This window comes from Galleria mellonella, unplaced genomic scaffold (assembly GCF_026898425.1).
Source record: "Galleria mellonella isolate WM207_F2 unplaced genomic scaffold, CSIRO_AGI_GalMel_v1 utg65, whole genome shotgun sequence".
NCBI lineage: Eukaryota > Metazoa > Arthropoda > Insecta > Lepidoptera > Pyralidae > Galleria > Galleria mellonella.
Genome location: NW_026442138.1, coordinates 3,249,696 through 3,268,921, shown reverse-complemented (window position 1 = coordinate 3,268,921; position 19,226 = coordinate 3,249,696). Strand labels below are relative to the sequence as shown.

The window sequence follows — 19,226 nt, the reverse complement described above, 5'->3', positions numbered from 1 at the left end:
TAACCGACGCGTGAAATGTTTTCCGACTTTAAACAACCGGGGTGCATAACAACGGATTGAGATATTATGCAAATATCTGATTGTATGCAGATCGCCAATAAGGCCTAGAATCAACGATTTAAATTCACCTTCCATAATGAGAAAGACAATAGGGCTTAATGAAGACATAGCCCATATAGAGTTCGATGCCAGATAGCATTAGTGCAAACATTGTTAGTGGCGATTTGAAATTCATTTTATGCATGCCATGGGTTTTTGTTGTGAAATAATAATGCATGTAATTTATACGTTTGTTATGTGAGATTATGCATAATGCAATGTTACATCGATTTATTTAACGTTCACTTCTATTATGATTATATTTGTTAATGTACTCTTTACTATTTCATTTATTTTTCAAAATATAAAATACACATAGTAGATGTGGGTAATACGTAAGGCTGCCTTCTAAGTTGTGTCGTTTGAAACGAGTATAGACAATGTAATAGATTATTACCATTTATTGTTTTTCAAAGAATTCTCCGCGATATTTAATACACTTATTAAAAGTGTATCTATTAAAGATAACAAATAATATTTTTTTTTTAGTATGTATGTATATCAATAATTAGTAGTACCGCATTCGAATATTCTGACACTTCCCTATGGTTGACTGGGAGAGAATGCTTTTAGTATTAAGTCCGCCATGTACACATATTTGTACTAATTAATAAATAAATAAATAAAAAAATGAATAATATAGTAATGTGGACTACCAGTCCCATTGCTAGCAATATACCCTGTCAGGTCGACCTCCACGTAGCCCCCTGGAAACCATCGTGCTGAATTCCAGGTGTATTCATCACGATGGGCTAACTGACCTACCTTTTAATTCTCACTCATCATCCTACCCATTATAAACCCATTACTGTTACTACTTATGTTTATGATATGATAGCCATGCTTATCACATAGTATTAACAGCACATTAGAATTATTTAATTCTTCTATCTTATACCAATATTTTGAATTGTATAAATTTATTTAATATTAGTTTATATTTTTATTATAAATAAATCATCAGAAAAATCATTTGATCATGATTGGCTAATTAAGAAATTAAATAGTTGTCTAAGGCCTAAGTTTAATTAAGACATAAGAAATAAAATTTAGTTAACTAAAAACACCTAGTAAAGTTTGAAATCAAATATTAAATATATAATATATGTAAACATCTAAATGGTTAAATAATATTGAATTTTTGTTAAATATAATAAAATACTAGAATAATACAAAATTTTGGCATTAATTCTATCTAACAAAGACGTAAATTACTTATAGCTAGTCAAATCGGAAAGTAATTTAATTTTGAATTAAAAGTATTAAATGCTCATAGTGTTTCTACAATTTGAGATACTTATTTTTCATCGGATAGTGCAAATTAAAAAATAGTTTAAGCATTTGAAAGAACATTCTAGAGTGGGAATTTACAGACTCGTTTTGCTATTCTAAACACGCACAAAGTAAGGGCTCTCGCACGTTGGCCAAATACCCCTTACATTCTAGAAAGGTAAATAAATGTCTCCCAGGGAACGGTTTTACAAAATACTTTCTTGGAAAGTACGCTATTGAAATTGGTAGGATATTAATTTAAAAGGGGCTTTGCGATGCATTGCTGAGTATTATTGAGGATTTGTATAATCCAGTTTATTGATTCTTGCATAATGGAAAGCAAGGTTTAGGATTTCAAGAATCTCGGTTGGGAAACTAAGTTATAAAATTATTTTTTATGCCACTTAGAACAGCAAATAAGCTGACGGGTCAACTGATGGATGATTAGTAACCTTTGGCTATAGACATGAACAGTACCATGGACATACCAGAGTATATTGCTCGCCCATGATTACCCTCATGCGTTATCATTCCTGAGGACTAAGGTGTTAAGCCTCTGTATCCTGTAATTTCACTGCCATATTCCACCCTTCAAACTTAAATCCAGAGATACGAGTATAACCTCTGAGTCCTCAGGAATGGCAACACATAGGGGGAATCATGGGCGAAACAGTATACTCTGTTATGTCCATGGTACTGCTCATGTCTATAGGCGAGAATTACCACTTCCTATCAGATGGGCCGTTTGCTTGTTTGCCATTCTATTTGAATAAAAAAAAATTGTATAATATAAGAAATCTTTTGTACTTGGATGCGTACTTAATAAAAATAAACATTTTAATTTTCCCTTGTAACATATTTTACAATAAGCTCTAATTTTGGAAAGGAAAATTCCTTCATTCTTTTTTTTTATAATAACTACCTTACTCTTACATGTTCTCTTCATACCTCAGCGAGTTACGGAGCGGGCAATGCTCGAAGTTTCTTTACGTGACTGAATCCGAAATGAGGATATCCGTCAAAGAACCAAAGTCATCGTCATAGCCCGAAGAATAAGCAAGTTGAAGTGGCAATGGACTGGAAGAACCGACATTTGAGAGGAAGAAAGATTTTTGAGTGGCGAACCCGTACGAGCAAACGCAGTGTAGTGTAGTGACGACCTCAAATCCATTGAAAGAAGTCAGCGGATGCAGGTGGCTTCGGACCGTTCCTCATAGCAGTTTATGAGGAAGTCATTTGTTCAGCAGCAGACAGATAATGGCTGATATGTTGATGATGATGATAAAAAAAACGTAAACTAATTATTGTTAACATTTTTTTTATTTATTTATGCTTTATTGACCACATTACAAAAAAAAAATGTCTGGTACAAAAGGCGGACTTAATACTATATAGCATTCTCTCCCAGTCAACCTTATTATAAGAATCTAATCATTTTCAATTGATTTCTTTTTTGTCGATTTTAATATATTTCATATTATAATTAAACACACAAAAGAACCAGTATAAGTGTAAAAAATACATTAAATTAATTTGTGCAAGAAAAAAAAATATATAAAAGAATAAAAGCCGCGTATACATTTGCAAGCTTGTTCTCAGGTCTCGCACTTATAAAATGCTTGGTCAAAGACAAAGAGCTGGTAAATAGTGCATTGTTCAGCGGCCCCAACCGTGTTGGCGGTTGAGGGTCTCAACAAGTTTATGCGGGGTTTCGAGTCCACAATCCCTTGTTGAGGGCACTCTCAGCTTAACTTCCGCAGTTCGCACTGAATTGCCGTTGAACGCTAAAAATTACCAGGTGTTATAGTAAGAAAGGCGAAAGTTTTTATAGTTTATATATATTTAAGAATATTATTTCTTTTTTTCATACTTATTAAGTCTTTTAATGTTACTTTTAAAATTGTAGGTTATTCATGTTCTATTAATCTATATACTGCTCATGTCTATAGGCGACGGTTACCACTTTCCATCAGGTGGGCCGTCAGCTTGTTTGCCATTCTAAGTTGTATAAACAAAAAAGATAAAAATTAATATCATATCAGTTCAGAATGGCTGAACTTATTGTTATTTTGTGATGTTAGAAATTGTCATGGTTTGTATGAAAGAAAATGTTACAGACTTATAAAAATAAAAAAATTAATAAGTGAATGAGACAGAAGACTGTGACTGTAAAAAGGCGAAGCTGGAATGGGCAGTTAGTAAATAATATAAAAAAAATCGGATTTTGCAAAAAATATTTGTATATGGCTTTATATGATATTTGAGCTAATTTGATTGCGTTATTAAAAAAAAAACAATCCGCTGATTATAGAACTTTGAACTATTGACTATAATAATAAAGAATTATTCAGGATATTTCTCTATCCGGATAACAAGTATCAGAGTGAAGCATGACTTCACGCCGGATCAACGATTAATTCTTCACAAATCGCAAATCCGGCCCCACATGGAGTATTGCTGTCACTTATGGGTGGGGGCTCCTAGATAGCAGTTTAAAGCTTTCGACTCAGTGCAACGATGAGCTATGAGAATTGGCGACGATTCCAGGCTTACAAGCGGTATCGAAGCTTTAAGTTTTAGGAGAGATTTTGCCTTACTGTATGTGTTTTACCGCTGGTGCAATGATTTGTACTCAGATTAATTGTTCAATATGACAGGGAGTTAATCCTCATATTCTACAGCCTAAATAGTCGCGTGCAACGTGGTTTCAGAGATGTTTTCTCCCACGAACCCTCAGAAATGAGCTCTCTGCCGAGGTTTTCTCAAAAATCTACAGCATGAGGTTCTTCAAAAGGGGGTAAAGAGGTTTCTTTAGGGTCGGCAACGCGTGCATAATACCCCTGGTATTGCAGGAATTCATAGGTTATGGTAACCACTTACCATCAGGTGGGCCGTTGCCACCTCAGTGGTATAAAAAAAGAAACAAGTATTCAAAAACTCTGTTAGACAATTACCGGACGCTCTTAAGAAGTGGTCAAATTCGAAGAATACTTTAACGGATGTCGATATTATGTCGATAGTTTACAAACCGTCGTTTACAGACAACGAAAATAATTACAATAGTCCTATTGAATATTCATATTGAGCGCCACGCTAGACGTGCGCGAGCGCCGCCCTCCGCGTTCATTGGTCCGCCATTTTGGTTCAGCCAATCGCGAACTGGCGGGAAACGCTCGCGTATAATTTTGGCATAATTAGTCACGCATGGAAGCGTCGAGTGGCAACAAAAAAGTCGTTAACTCTTGTGTTTTACCATGAAATAAGGTTCATTATAGTTGTGGTGTCGCTTGTGTTTTTTTTTATTTCCGCACCCGTTGCGTTATTGCGGGAATTTCGTTAATAGACAAACTATTAATAGATTGGTGTTTTTCTGATGGTATTTCTATTGGATATAGAATTTAAAAGGACCATCATGTGAGAAAATGTTTCTTCATATAGTCCAAGACTAGGGACCCGCCCCGGCTTCGTACGGGTGTATCTAGGAACATGTGGTGACGCCATATTGTTTGGAGTTTGGAGTGATTAATAATATTATTATTGTATCCTTATAAATAGCTTTATAATTAGAATTATTGAAAAAATAACTGTATCCAGTGGCTTAGCACACGTGAATCAGTACATAAAGTATCCTGTATACTAAGTTAGGTTACCTATAAACTATATGTGTACTACATTTCATACAAAATCCGTTTAGTAGTTTTTGCTTAAAAAAGCAACAAACATTCGCATTTATTATATAAATAGGATGCTCAATTGTTTTTTGACGATTGACAGAAAATTCCGAAGTTGCCATATTGCGGTAATGAAAGCTCTTAACATCAGTTAGTGATGTTCAACGATACGCGATTTGAACCGGCAACTATGACGTAACAAGGAAGTATTTCGGTGCGACCCGGGTATGTTTATTGTTCATAAATCGTAACAGCCAATGCCACGCTTAAGTGGGCTTCCTGCAGTTTCCACTAGTTTGTTTATTGTTAACTTGGAGAATAAAATATAAATGGCTTTATTTTATTGTGCTACTAGCTTTTGCCCGCGACATTATTCGCGTAATCTGGCCCGGATAGAAATATAGCTTATATCCTTTTATATCCTATAAATAAATGAATGAATAATTGAATAAATTTTATTAATAAATATAGGCGATTGCCAGTAGCAGATCTTTAAAATAATTACGTTAAATTCCGTAGTGATCGGTTAACCGTTAAGGCGGTATAAAGTAAAAAACAAACTCACTTACACATTCACATAGTATATTATATATTACATAGTATAGTATTTATTATATTATCTGTGACATTAGTAAGAATGATATTCTAGAATAAATATTTTTGGAAATGTCTTTTTTTTATGCTACACAGAATGGCAAACAAGCTGACGGCCCACTTGATGGAAATTGGTAACCGTTACCCATAGACATGAGCAGTAACATAGACATAACAGACTATATTGTTACGTCTATGAAACTCTCATGCGTAAATAATATAAGTAAATGGAAAAATAATTTTTATACAATAAAAATTAAGTGCATCTATTGATTCCTCAGTACTCATAGTACACGCTTTCTTAGTTTAGAAACAGATGGCGCTGTGTGCAAATATGTACGTATATTATTTTTAATATATTATACAGCATTATTTGTTTCTTTAAATTTGTATTTGTTTCTGGAAAAAATTCGAAGCAACTCATAAATTTCTATTTGCTTAACAACTGCATTCGCTTTATCTTCGGGCTGCGTACGTATGACCACGTTTCTAATTTCCGTTCACAACTCAAATGGTTGACCATTCGTAACCGCAAAGACTTACGTATACTTTGCACACTGTTCTCTATTCTCAATGATCCTTCCTCTCCTACTTATTTGAAAGATAGATTTCAGTACCTCAAAGACTCCCATACCCTTAATCTTCGGTCATCTCATAATCTCCTCCTCATCACCCCGTCACATCATTCTGGATTTATGTCCAATTCTTTTACTGTCACCGCTATCAGCCTTTGGAATAAAACCCCTGTAGATCTACGCAGAGCATCAACTAAAGATATTTTTAAAAGAAGACTTTTTAATTATTTGTTGAGTCAACAAAACCAGCTCTAGTTACAGGTTACTCAATAGTTATTATATCTCATAATGCTTATCGTTGTTTTAATTTATGTATATGTATGTATATATTTCATATGTATTAGTTTATCCATATATATTAAAAGTAATGTTTATGTATTATGTGTGCATTTCTTATGTGTATATTATATTTATATTGTGTATTGCCTTAATGTGTTACTATAATTGTCACATATTTTTCACCACATCTGCCCTTCATATGCTTTCTGTTTTTACCCAATGGTTAGCTGGTAGAGAATGCCATATGGCATTAGGCTCGCTATTTGTATAAAATTTTATTGTGCAATAAAGAATAAATAAATAAATAAATTTCACATATAATAATAATCTAAAAATCTTAACATTTTCGTAGAATTATAAAAAAAATCTATTCTCGTACAAAAGTCCAATAAACAAATATTTTATACAGTTAATTAATACAATAATATTCGTCGACAGCTACTTATCGCGGGATATCCAGTTTCTAATTCGACGACGTCAAACTGCCCGTAACTTGACGACATGAATATTGTGACACGTCTAATTATTTTATTTTCATACTATAAAACATAAGCGGTAGCGGATTTAAAATAAAATTAAATTATCGAGAGTTTATGAAAGGTACAAGCATTTGTAAATTCTCATGTTTTAATTGATATACTCAAATAACTAGATAATTTAAATTTGAGGCTAATCCAATATAAGTAACTTATATATGACTAGTTTTTTATTCATTATTTCGTATACGCGGTTTATGGAAGTAAACCAATAAAATTGATTACTTTTTTATGGTATATTAAAATAAAATATACACCAGCTTTTCTAGCTCTAACTTGATGTTTAGGAACATAGTAGCGAGAACCGCATTTAATTTATTGCAATAAAGTTATTTAAATAAATAAATAAATCCTTTATTGTTTACTGGTAATGTAGCTTCCTATAAGTGAAACAATTTTTAAAATCAATTACTGAGTTTATTTATTATAAATAAATAAATAAAATTAGAAAAAATCAAACCTTTCCTCCGTATAATATTAGTATGGATTAGATATCTGCCCCGGGCTTTGCATGGGAGCATGATTTTGACAACAACGCCACTTATCGTGATCAAAACTATTCTATCTCTCAAGTTGGAGCAAACAATATATTAGGAGAACAAAATTTCATTATAGTTGAGTGGTTCTGAAGATTAGCATTAATGAATATCTTAAGGTCCTATATTTTACATATTATTAATATAGTATAAAGTGACCTATATAATAAACAAAAACTTGTTAAATGACCTTATATATAAACAAAAACTTGGTGTTCTCACTTATAAATTTAAATTTTAAATTATAGCAATTTCCAACTATTTTAGCAACAAAAGACTTTTAAATATATTATACACCTAATCCTATAAGTAGATTTTTTTAAAGAATTAATTAGCCTATAGATTCAGCTATATAAATTTATTAATTAAAGTCATCTCTTAAAATAAACTATAATAAAAGCTTTAGTTTTGAATTTACATTTAGAAAGTTGGTCTCTCAGAGCGATAAGTTAGGTAAGTGAATTATATTGCAAAACGTTAACTCTCAACTTGGTCTTTATTGTTTAATTAACGGAATATATAATTCATTTTCAACACTAAACTAATGTTAAGGAATTTTAAAATATAAGTAATAACATATTTTAAGAAGGAAGTAAGGGTGAAAAATGTCACTTCTTAAAAACTCAATTTGACGAGATTTCGACCCGCATCTTTTCTTTTCTATGCGACTTAGAATAGAAAACGAACTGAGAACCCATCTGATGAAAGTGGTAACTGTCTCCTACGATGAGACATGAGCAATACTACGAACATAACAGGGTATCTTTCTTTCTATTCTCATTACTGAGAATTAAGGTGTTGAAATGCGTTCCTATTTATACTACGGAAAAAATATTGTCCAATGGAAAAAATTTCAATATATTACCAACATTATTGAATATAACACAGACATTTATTATTAATTCAGTCGTTTACTGTCCACTGCTGGACATAAGCCTTCCCCATATGGGAAGTTTTGCCAGTAGTTGCCACGCTTAGTAGGCGGGTTGGCAACCGCAGTTAGGCCTTTGAGGATATTTTAAGGGGGACGCTGCTGCCCATCCCTCGCCCTCAGACTGCGTCATAACACAGACATACATATATTTTTTAACAATATTACTACATTTGATAAAAAAATGTATTTGAATATAGAATTTAAAACGCTCATGCTTATTACTTGCGGCGCACCGCATTTGGCGCTAGGATTAAATCCCAAATAGGTGACAGCCACTCTAATCAACTTTCTCGAACCATTGCCTCCCCATGGCACGTATGTGACGACGGGTTTAACGCCGATTAAACTGTCACAACCCGCCATTGTCGGATTCCTTGAGATCTCGACTGATTTGTGAAATTATTGTTGGCTTTCCGACGAATAATTAGGTGACGTACTCGCTATATCTGTCTCGCTCTGACTTCTGTTCGAATGAAGAAATCGCATGGCTTGATGCATTCATAATTGTGGCTTAATTTTTCATTCAATTTAGTCATATTTTCGTAATAAAAATGTATTTTTAAGCATTATATTGTATAAATACGTGTATTAAACACATTGTTATCATAAAAAAGTTAAACTTGTGATAAACAGGTGTTCAACACATATAAGTTTGGATTATAACTGTAATCAGTAATGTAATGTAACATCTATAAATATGTTATAACTTACTGTTAAACGATGTTTACAATGTAAGGTTGCGTACAAACAGCGTAACAGCGTTACAAACTGCGTATTGATAAATATTTGTATTGTTCTCTTTTTAATGGTTCATTTCTGTTTGCAAACTGTTATTGTAACTTATACCAAATAAATAAATAAATAAATATTTAAAAGTATTACTATAAAAGAGTGTCTAACATCTGTTTATGACTAAAAAAGTCTGCATATACTATTTAATATTTATATTAATATATATTTTATATATATTCTTTATTGCACTTGTAAATTACAATGTTAATGCATTTATAAATATTGTGAGCAAGGGTGGACTTATCCCTGACAGAGATCCCTTCCAGTCAACCCAATGCAGTTAGAAAACATGTTGCTAGCGGGCAGCTGAAGTGCTACAACTATTAATATTTAGTATACATAAACAAATATACAGTTAAATAAAATATTAAGATACATAATAAAATATTACATAAATACATATACTATAAATAAATATAATATCTACCTACTTATACAGTGGATGTTAAAATAAATGAATCTACTACCTAGAATAGAAATTTAGTTCAATGATTTTAAAGTTTGACAGTTCAATGATAAAAATAAATAAATTAAGATAATGACTCAAAGGAAAGAAAATGTAACTTCAACCTTTTCTTGAATTCTGCAGAATTCGGCACATACAATTTTACTAATAAATAATATAGTAACTAGGCAATGTGTTTACATGTTAATATTTAAGAAAATTAATATAACAGAACTAATAAATAAGCTAAAACAATATTTTTTTACAAATTTTGTGTACCTGTCTGTACGTTTATACCGGCATCTCATAAAAACTACTACACTAAATTGGATGCGGTTTCCACTATCGTATATCTGAAGGTCTAACTTAAAAACTAATTTATGGTTGATCTTGATACGACATGTAAAAGTCATCTATTTTATTTATTTACCTACTTCTAAAATCCACGCGGAGTAGCGGGCAAAAGACTAGCTATGAATAATAGGATCTTCATCGTACCTCCAATCAAACTGTTTATAATTACTCCTCTCCATCCAAAGGTTGCCTGGAAGAGATCGCTTTTAGCGATAAGGTCGCCCATTGTTTTCTCATTGTGATTATTTCTTGTAATTGTTTATATCTATAATAAGTTTACTATTGTAATCTTTTGAAGGAAACAATAAAGAGTATCTATCTATCTATGAATAAACTTTATTAAACAGACTACATAATATTCAATCACTTCACCAGAGTTTCGATAAACTATAAGCACTAGTTGTGTTAAAACATCGTGATTCTTGAATCATCAATGAGAGTAATTAATATGAGCTCAGTTTGTTGACTTTACTAATAGAAATTGATAGTACGAACTATCTAACTTAATTCTAACTTTGAGATCACCTAATGAAGACAGACGGTTATTGCAAGATTTCTAGATACCGCCATCCATTTGGAAGATTTGTGAAATAACTTGAAGGCACTCTAATTTGATAAAAATTCAATTAGGCATATTACTGTTAAATGTTACTATACATTAACTTGTATACAAATTTAGTTAAGTAACTTCTAAGCTACTGCAAAAGTTAGGAGACTTTCAAATGGACGATATTTGAAAAAGTAACATTTTCATAATTAGAATTAGTTTTTTTTATGCTACTCAGAATGGCAAACAAGCTGACGGCCCACTTGATGAAATGTGGTAAATATCGCGTATAGACATGAGCAGTACCATGTACATAACAGAGTATACTCTTTCCCCCATGATACCCCCCCACGCGTTGCCATTCCTGAGAACTCAGTTTTTATTCCTCTGTACTCTGTAAATTCACTGTCATATTCCACCCTTCAAACCGAACCACAGCCATGCAAACACAACTGCTTCACGGTAGAAACAAGAATGGGACAGAGGTGAACGACTTTTGTACAAAGTCTTTCTCTGGCTGTCTATAAAGTTGTTCGCGTGACGATATTTAGTATTTTCTTATAGTAATTAGGCATTTTTACTTAATAAAAAGTAGTTATATTAGTAAGGAGTAATTAGTAAGACTCACTTCCAGACGAGGATAGCACCAACTAGAACGCCAAGCACCAGTACGATAGAACAAAGAGCGATGACGGCCGACGTCTGCAACGACGGCCCGCTGTGGTTGTATGCGTCAATCTTCTGAAATAAATAGAAATGCACAGTTATTAGAACATAATTTATTACTATTTGTTTTATAATTATCACTATATTTGTTGCTGAACATAGGTCTCCCACATAAGGGGGATTATCCCAGTAGTTGCCGCGCTTGGTCTAATGGATTGGCAACTGCAGTTAGGCGAGTTTTTCCAGTACTTGCCACGCTTAGTAAATGGTTTGGCAACTGCAGTTAAGGTTTTGGTGATATTTTAAGACGGAAACTGCTGCACATCCTTGGATTTTTAAGTTCCCCTAATCGCTTCTTACGACACCCACAGGAAAGGAAGGGGTGACATATTCTGTGCCGAGAGCACACGGCAAATTTATTTATTTATAGATAGTCATTTCATTCACGGGCAATATTATAAACATTTTGTAATTTTTTGAATAGGTATGTATGGGGGGAAAGAGATTTTTAGCAATGGAGTTTGACAGCCCCATTGCTAGCAATATGCCCTATTAGGTCGATCTCCACGTGGTTTCCCCTGGAAACCATCGTGAACTATTCTTGTTGAACTCGTCACGATGGGCTAACTGACCTGCTTCATCCTCACCTATCATTCTTCATTGGTGCTCCGCCAGTGTATACCGATAGCAGAGGCGGGGTTACCATTCCACTATCACCCATTAAAAAAAAAAGATAGGTATGTATATTTGTGTTACTCGTAGTTTGGGTTTATTATGAAAGTGGTAGCCGTCGTTTATATAAACAGAATCAGACAGAACATCACATAATACGCTGTGATTCTCATAATACCGTTAATGTGTATCATTTCTGAAAACTAGGCCTCCTTACTCTGTAATTTCTTGCCATATTCCATTCATGTTTATATAATTCCGCTATCAAATGGTAGTGGAATTAAACAAAATAATTCTAATCAAGTAACCAGCGTTATTTTGATTCTCACTGCCACACCATCTACAGGGTCCATTAAGTTGTAAAAAAACAATATACATTTACAAAATTTTATTTAAACCCGTTGAGCGGTTTCGGTGATTTCAACGAACATTACCACAAGAGATTTTTATATAATAAGTTAGTTATATAGATAGATATTAATCAAACTAAGTGCACCAATGATGAGAATAATCCAATACTGGAATCTTTGGAAACATTCCAAAGATCAGATGTGGAGAACAATCTCTAATTTGTCTATGTAACAAATAATGGAAACTATGCCAAAAATGTCGACCATTTGGCTAGCGTCTGAATACTGTGGGACGGTATACAGGATACAAAACGATTTCAATTAATAGAATTATTGCTATTGTATTGGCAGTATCAGCATACATAAAACAACTAGCCGTTTCCCGCAGGTTTTCCCATGGGAATCAATACATAATTTATCCTTTATTTTAAGTTTGGAAATAATTTACTTATGTACCAAATTTTTTTTGAAATCTATTCAGCCATTTAAGTATAATTCACTCATTATATATATATATATATATATATATATATATATATATATATATATATATATATATATATATTTTTACACACTTTTTACATTCGTTAGAAGTATAATACTTCGATTTCATATCATATATTAATACCTTAATAAATATACTGTTTTTTTTTAAATTCCATTTTATCAATAATGGTGTCAAATAAAAAAATGGAATAAGTATTTATGTTCATTACAATGTGTTAATTTTGGCATTAAAAAAATTGCAATATATCGATATTTACAGTATTTTTTTTTCCTTTAATTTTTAATAATGATCTATGGTATGAGTTTCTCTTTAATTATAGAATTAGGTTTAGATAATGGTGCCGTAGAATCGATCCCTTTGCATTACGCAAAGATATTATCAATTAACTTGTTACTTAGAATGAAAATCGGAACTACCAACTGCTCGCCATCGACAGATAATTCATTCTTACACTCTAGATCTTACATTGCCATCTACAGTGTGGCTTTAGAGGACTTTTTCTCCCGCAAGTGCTCAGACTGTGGAATGAGCTCCCTGTTGAGGTTTTCCGTAGACATTACTGTAGGTTGTTAAAAATGGGTACATTAAGGATTCTTCAAGATCGGAAACATGTATATGACCACCCCTAGTGTTGCAGGCGTACATAGGCTACAGTAACCATTTACAATCAGACGGGCTGTATGCTTGTTTATCTTTGTGTTATAAAAAAAAAACAATAACGTTGCAAAGTTAATCTCTTTAAAAGCATTAATCCAGACAAATTAACATTCCGCGTAATTTCGGATGCAGTTCGCTCGTCATTAACTTAAAAATTTGTATTTAATTCAACATTTTTGTTGAATTACCAGACTAATGTACGTTTTATTCTCGTAATTCATTGCGCCGTATTGTTATAATTACTCCATAATTTTGTTTTGTGGGGACAAGGTGTGTTGCGAGGGGATTGTTTGTGTATTAAATTTAGGGGTGGCAATGTCTATATCTATATATATATATTGTATTTATAATATCTATATAATGATATATAAAATGACGATTAACCAATATCCAATGGGGGGAAAGGGGTTGTTAGCAATGGAGTTTGACAGCCCCATTGCTAGCAATATGCCTTATCAGGTCGACCTCCACGTGGTTCCCCCTGGAAACCATCGTGAACAATTCTTGTTGAATTCGTCACGATGGGCTAACTAGCCTGCTTCATCCTCACCTATCATCTTTCACTGGTGCCCCGCCGGTGTATACCGATAGCGCGGGTGGGGTCACCATTCCATTATCACTCATAAAAAAAAAACAATATCCAATATCGAAATAAAGATTACGGTCGAAATGAATATATGTATATATTTTTTATTGCACTTGAAAAAAAGATACAGCGCTTAATTTAACAACTTGTTAGCAAAGGTGGGTATGTCTGAAAAAGATCTCTATTAGCCAACTTAATGCAGTGAGAGAGATTGAAATGAATAGCCGGTAATCGAGTGTATGAAAAAAAGGTGTACAAGGTAAATAGAATGCTAATAAAATAAACATACATAAATTGTAAATAAATAAATATAATTTATTTTAAATGTGTATAGATATCAGACCGGTACGAGCGATATCATTATGGGTCATCACCCATAATGATATCGCTCGTACCGGTGGTTTTTACCCGCCATCAGAGATGTTCCCTCCCACGATCACTCAGATTATGGAATGAGCTCCCTGCCGAGGTTTTCCCAAGAGACTACAGCATGGGGTTCTTCAAAAGGGGGGTAAAGAGGTTTCTTCAGGGTCGGCAACGCGCACGTAATGCCTCTGGTATTGCAGGCGTTCATAGGCTACGGTAACCGCTTACCATCAGGTGGGCCGTATGCTTGTTTGCCACCTCAGTGGTATAAAAATATGTTCAGAGACCCTGTCGCTCCGATATCTATATATTGGGTAATATATAGTTGTTGGAGAGATACCGATATCACCAATGCCTAGTTGGTGGGGATTGTTTGTGTATTAATATTTCCAAGCAATAGCCGTCACGTGATATGCGATAGAGAAAAAAGGTCATTCTAACACAAAGGACTTTTTTTGCTCCCCCTAACCCTACGCTACCCTATAAGTGTCTACATTATTTTTATTTTTCCCCCGTCCCTTAGGAAACGAAAGTGGAAATCTCGCGTATCGCTATTACGACCATTTCTTTGATATTATTTCAGTTGTTTTTTGGATTTTATTTTTAGACAACATGCTTATTAAGAATTTAAGGCGTAAAATGATTATAATAGAACATAGACCGTTATCTTTAGTTAGTAATATTATATGAGTTATAAGAGGTAATATATTTTTTTAACATAATTTCAGTAACCTTACTAATGGGAAAGTGAATTTGTATGTTAAGTATAGGCGACGGTTACCGGTTATTATACATAGACGGTTCATTTATATATATATATATATATATATATATATATATATATATATATATATATATATATATATACCTACAGACTACTTTCTATACCTGTCAGTAAACATAAAAATATATACCTACCCCAGCCATAAGTTCTGTTACAAACGAAAATGCATTTTTTTTTATGTAGTAATGTAATATTACAAAATTTTATACCTACATATTTTTTAAAGTCTCAGCAAAAAATAAAAAAATATTCTATTCGTATTGGCCACTTTTGGCTTTTGTATAGGCTTATAATCAGTCTGGATACGAATCTATGGATTTACTCACTGTTTCCAAGGGGAATTTCGCCACTGCTTGTTCCAAAGATTTTTTACGAATTCACTTTGTACACTACATTCACGCAACACTACACACACAAATAACACACACTTTTACACTAATTATTGAATTTTAAACTAATTATTTTGTTTGTTTTTTTCTATTTAACCTACCCTCTAAAAATAAGCATAATAATGTCTAGTATAAAAATTAGGGAATCTGTAATTGGCTAAGGTATGGCATAAATATAATATTTTTAATTATTCTAGATATAAGCTGTTGATTCCAGATGTAATATTAAAATAAAAATAAATAAATAAATTCACTAAAATGCAATATTTGCTAAGCAAAGGATCCAGAACCGAAAAACATGGCAAATGGTTTACAAGACAAAAAGTTTAAAGACCACTGGTTTAGTGCAACATTTTGTTTCTTCCGTACGCAAACAGGCGGTACTTGATAAAATCTATCCAATTAACACAATAAATTATTATTTATACCGTTCCTCATTCACCGGATCGGATAATTGCTTAGTTCTGGATGTATGTTTTATTATAGAAAATATTATTTCCACCCTCTAAGATCAAGTGATAAGCGTATGTCCAAAGTATTTGACCTATACCACCCTTATATAGTTTGACGATTTGTTTAATAAATTCGCATGTTGAACAAGTTCTAGAGATCAACTAACGCTGGTTTTATATTAGATCGACTTTGATATGGCAATAAATAATATTGTTGGCGTGCATTTTCATTAGATTGCGTAATTAAATTATTGTGTGACGACTGAATTTAATATTTCACTCAGATACAATCTCTACACTTTTTAATTTATTAAAGTGTGGCGGCCATTTTGTTTATGAATATGGCGGTATTGTTTTTATAAGTGACGTATTACTAACTATTTTAAGTGATGTATTTTAAACTATTTTAAGTGACGTATGTATATTATTATTTTTTAAATATATTAAATGATATTTATAAGAAACCTATTAAACTTAACTTTTAAATTTTCTCGTTGCATGTGTTATGGTTTATAAGAAATTCAAGTAGATTTATTTACAAGCACTTATAAATAGAATTTTTTTTATAAATACAGGGTTCGGAAAGTTATTATCTATTGAGAAGAGCCCGCAAGAAACTCAACAGTTACTCTTTTATATCTCTGTTAACATTATGTGTATTTATTTAAATGTACATGTCTAAAATTACATGGTCATTAAAAATTGTGCATGATCGAACAACACAATGCACATTTGTCATTCAAGTAACCGATTAATAAGTGTTTATTCAATAACAGTTTTAGACTTATTAAAAGGTAAAACTAAAATATACTTCGGTATCTTATTATAACATTTAATGCTCATACCCATAAGTGACCTATTAACTTTTTCTAAACGATATTTCGGAAATCGATAGGGTTTACTTCCGTGTTTTATATAGTTTAAATAACTAAAGCCGTTTTTACGGAGTAAAAATTACATGTGTGAAGCAAATTTTTTTCATAGATGTAGAAAAGATCGTAATCACTATCCTTAATCTATGACCAAAGATATATAATTCAGAGTTCCAAATTCAAATAATTTCAACTCGTAATGTATTCACGACACATCTCATCTCATCATTATTGCTGTATGTTTTAGTGCAATAAAGAATATTATATTTAATATTATGTCTGTTTCTTTGTAGTTTTGTAGCTCTTCTTCCATTTAAACCAAGCTTTATACTAACAGAAGTTAGCAGCAGAATTTTAATTTAATTTAACAAGTTATATTTACGAAAGAAGGTAAGGAATAAATGCAACTCAAACACATAGTATTTGCATAACTTTTTTTCGGTTTGTAGGACTGCATATGGCAATAAAATTATTATATAGAGCATCATATAGAATAAAAATGAGAACTACGTAAAAATAATAAATATACATATATGTATTGTAAAATATTATTTAATACAAAAACAATTCGCCGATATTTCAACTGAATGATTTTAAAATCGAATTCAAGGATGACAATACCACTGGTTACAATGGCTGAGTTACGTTACGGCTGAGTTACGTCACCATGGCTATTTTATTATGAGCAGCAGATTACAGATATTTTTTTTTTATTCAAATCCTGAAAGATTTTCCTTTTAAAATAATAATACTTTGTGGTTTACTTTAATTTACTTTATTTCATATTGTGTATTATACCACAATAAAAATGTTTCTTTTGTTTTATGTGTATTAATATAAACTACACAACTTCATTTTATAATTACGCACTTCATTTTATAGTTGTATAGCAAATTTCATGAAAATTGGTTGACGTTAAAGCACTAAGAAATAATAAATAATAAACAAAGTCACTTTCACATTTATCATACTAGTTGTATTTTGTTTCTTCACTGTCAGAATTAAAATCAGTATATAAAATATACTATGTAATATGTTAGGGTATAAAAATCTAAACTAGTACTAAATTTCATTCAAATTCATTAAGTAGTTTTGCGAAAGAGAGTAACAAACATCTTATAGATGTTCCTTCATATCCATATATTCTCATAAACTTTTGCTTGTAGTTAGATTGTAGAAATTATTATGGTAAGGAGAAAATTTAATAAATATAATAAAATTTTATTCATCATGATGATGAATCCAAAATCTTATTAATTAAATACAATTGTAATTATCTAATTATGTTTATATATAGGACATATTTAATAAAAAATAATCTTAGTAGGAGTTTTAATAAAATCAATAGATACCAACACGATATTTTTTTTTTAATTTGATGTCTGTCTGTATGTTTATTTCGGTATCATGCAAAAACCACTACCTCAAATTGAATGCGGTTTTCATAGTTGTGTTCCTAAAGTGCTGATATTTTATTTTAATGCGCCATCTAAAAATAGTCCATTTAATTTTTGTTTTTTGATGACGAGCAAAATGCTCATTAAAAAAATAAAACAATTCCAAATTCAAATAGAATTTAACGAATTCCTGCGTCACAAATTCCCAGAATTGACCCTCATAACATGTCGCAGCACGATGCGTCGCGCCTCGGTTGCTTCGCCTCGAGCAACTTCAAAGCTCTAGCCATGAGTGCCTCTATTTTGTATAGACAACAATTGTGTTATTTTAATTATGTTTAATTAATTTACATACACTACTATGGGTATTTAATGAATTTAATTATGCAATTTTTAGAATGTTACCTGTTTATTTTAATTATGTTTAATTAATTTTCTTGCACTACTATTAGATTTATTATTGTTATATTAGCCGTTAACTGTCCATTGTTAACATCGCCCTTCCCTATAAGGGGAGTTGTGCCAGTAGTTGCCACAGCTGGCAGGCAGGTTGGTAACTGCAGTTAGGCTTTTGATGATGATTTAAGAGGAAAACTGCTGCCTATCCCTCTACTGTTAAGTTCTCTTAGTCGCTTCTTATTGGTTATATGCAATTAAATTTATTACTATTACTAATAAATTTTTAGGATATTCAAGTTTTTTAATTTGTTTTTACAAAAGTGTTCAAGTCATTTGTTATCAGTATTTCGCAGTCGACATTTGCTTAACTTAAATTTCTTGAATCATTATTTTCGATAAATAATACTTACTTACTAACTTAATACTAACTTAACATTTAATGCTTATATACTTTTAGATAAATAAATAAATTGCACCTTACGTCTTTGCCTTGT

General features: G+C 31.9%; 1 protein-coding gene across 6 annotated transcripts in view; it reads right to left on the bottom strand.

Annotated features, from left to right (window-relative positions):
* The window catches only part of LOC116413608 (uncharacterized), a 209,973-nt gene that overhangs the window by 21,152 nt on the left and 169,595 nt on the right, over positions 1-19,226 (bottom strand). For all 6 annotated transcript variants that reach the window (XM_052900602.1, XM_052900599.1, XM_052900600.1 and 3 more), the window contains one exon: positions 11,263-11,375. In XM_052900602.1, the coding sequence (XP_052756562.1) occupies positions 11,263-11,375 (113 nt within the window). The remainder of the gene's footprint in view (positions 1-11,262; positions 11,376-19,226) is intronic.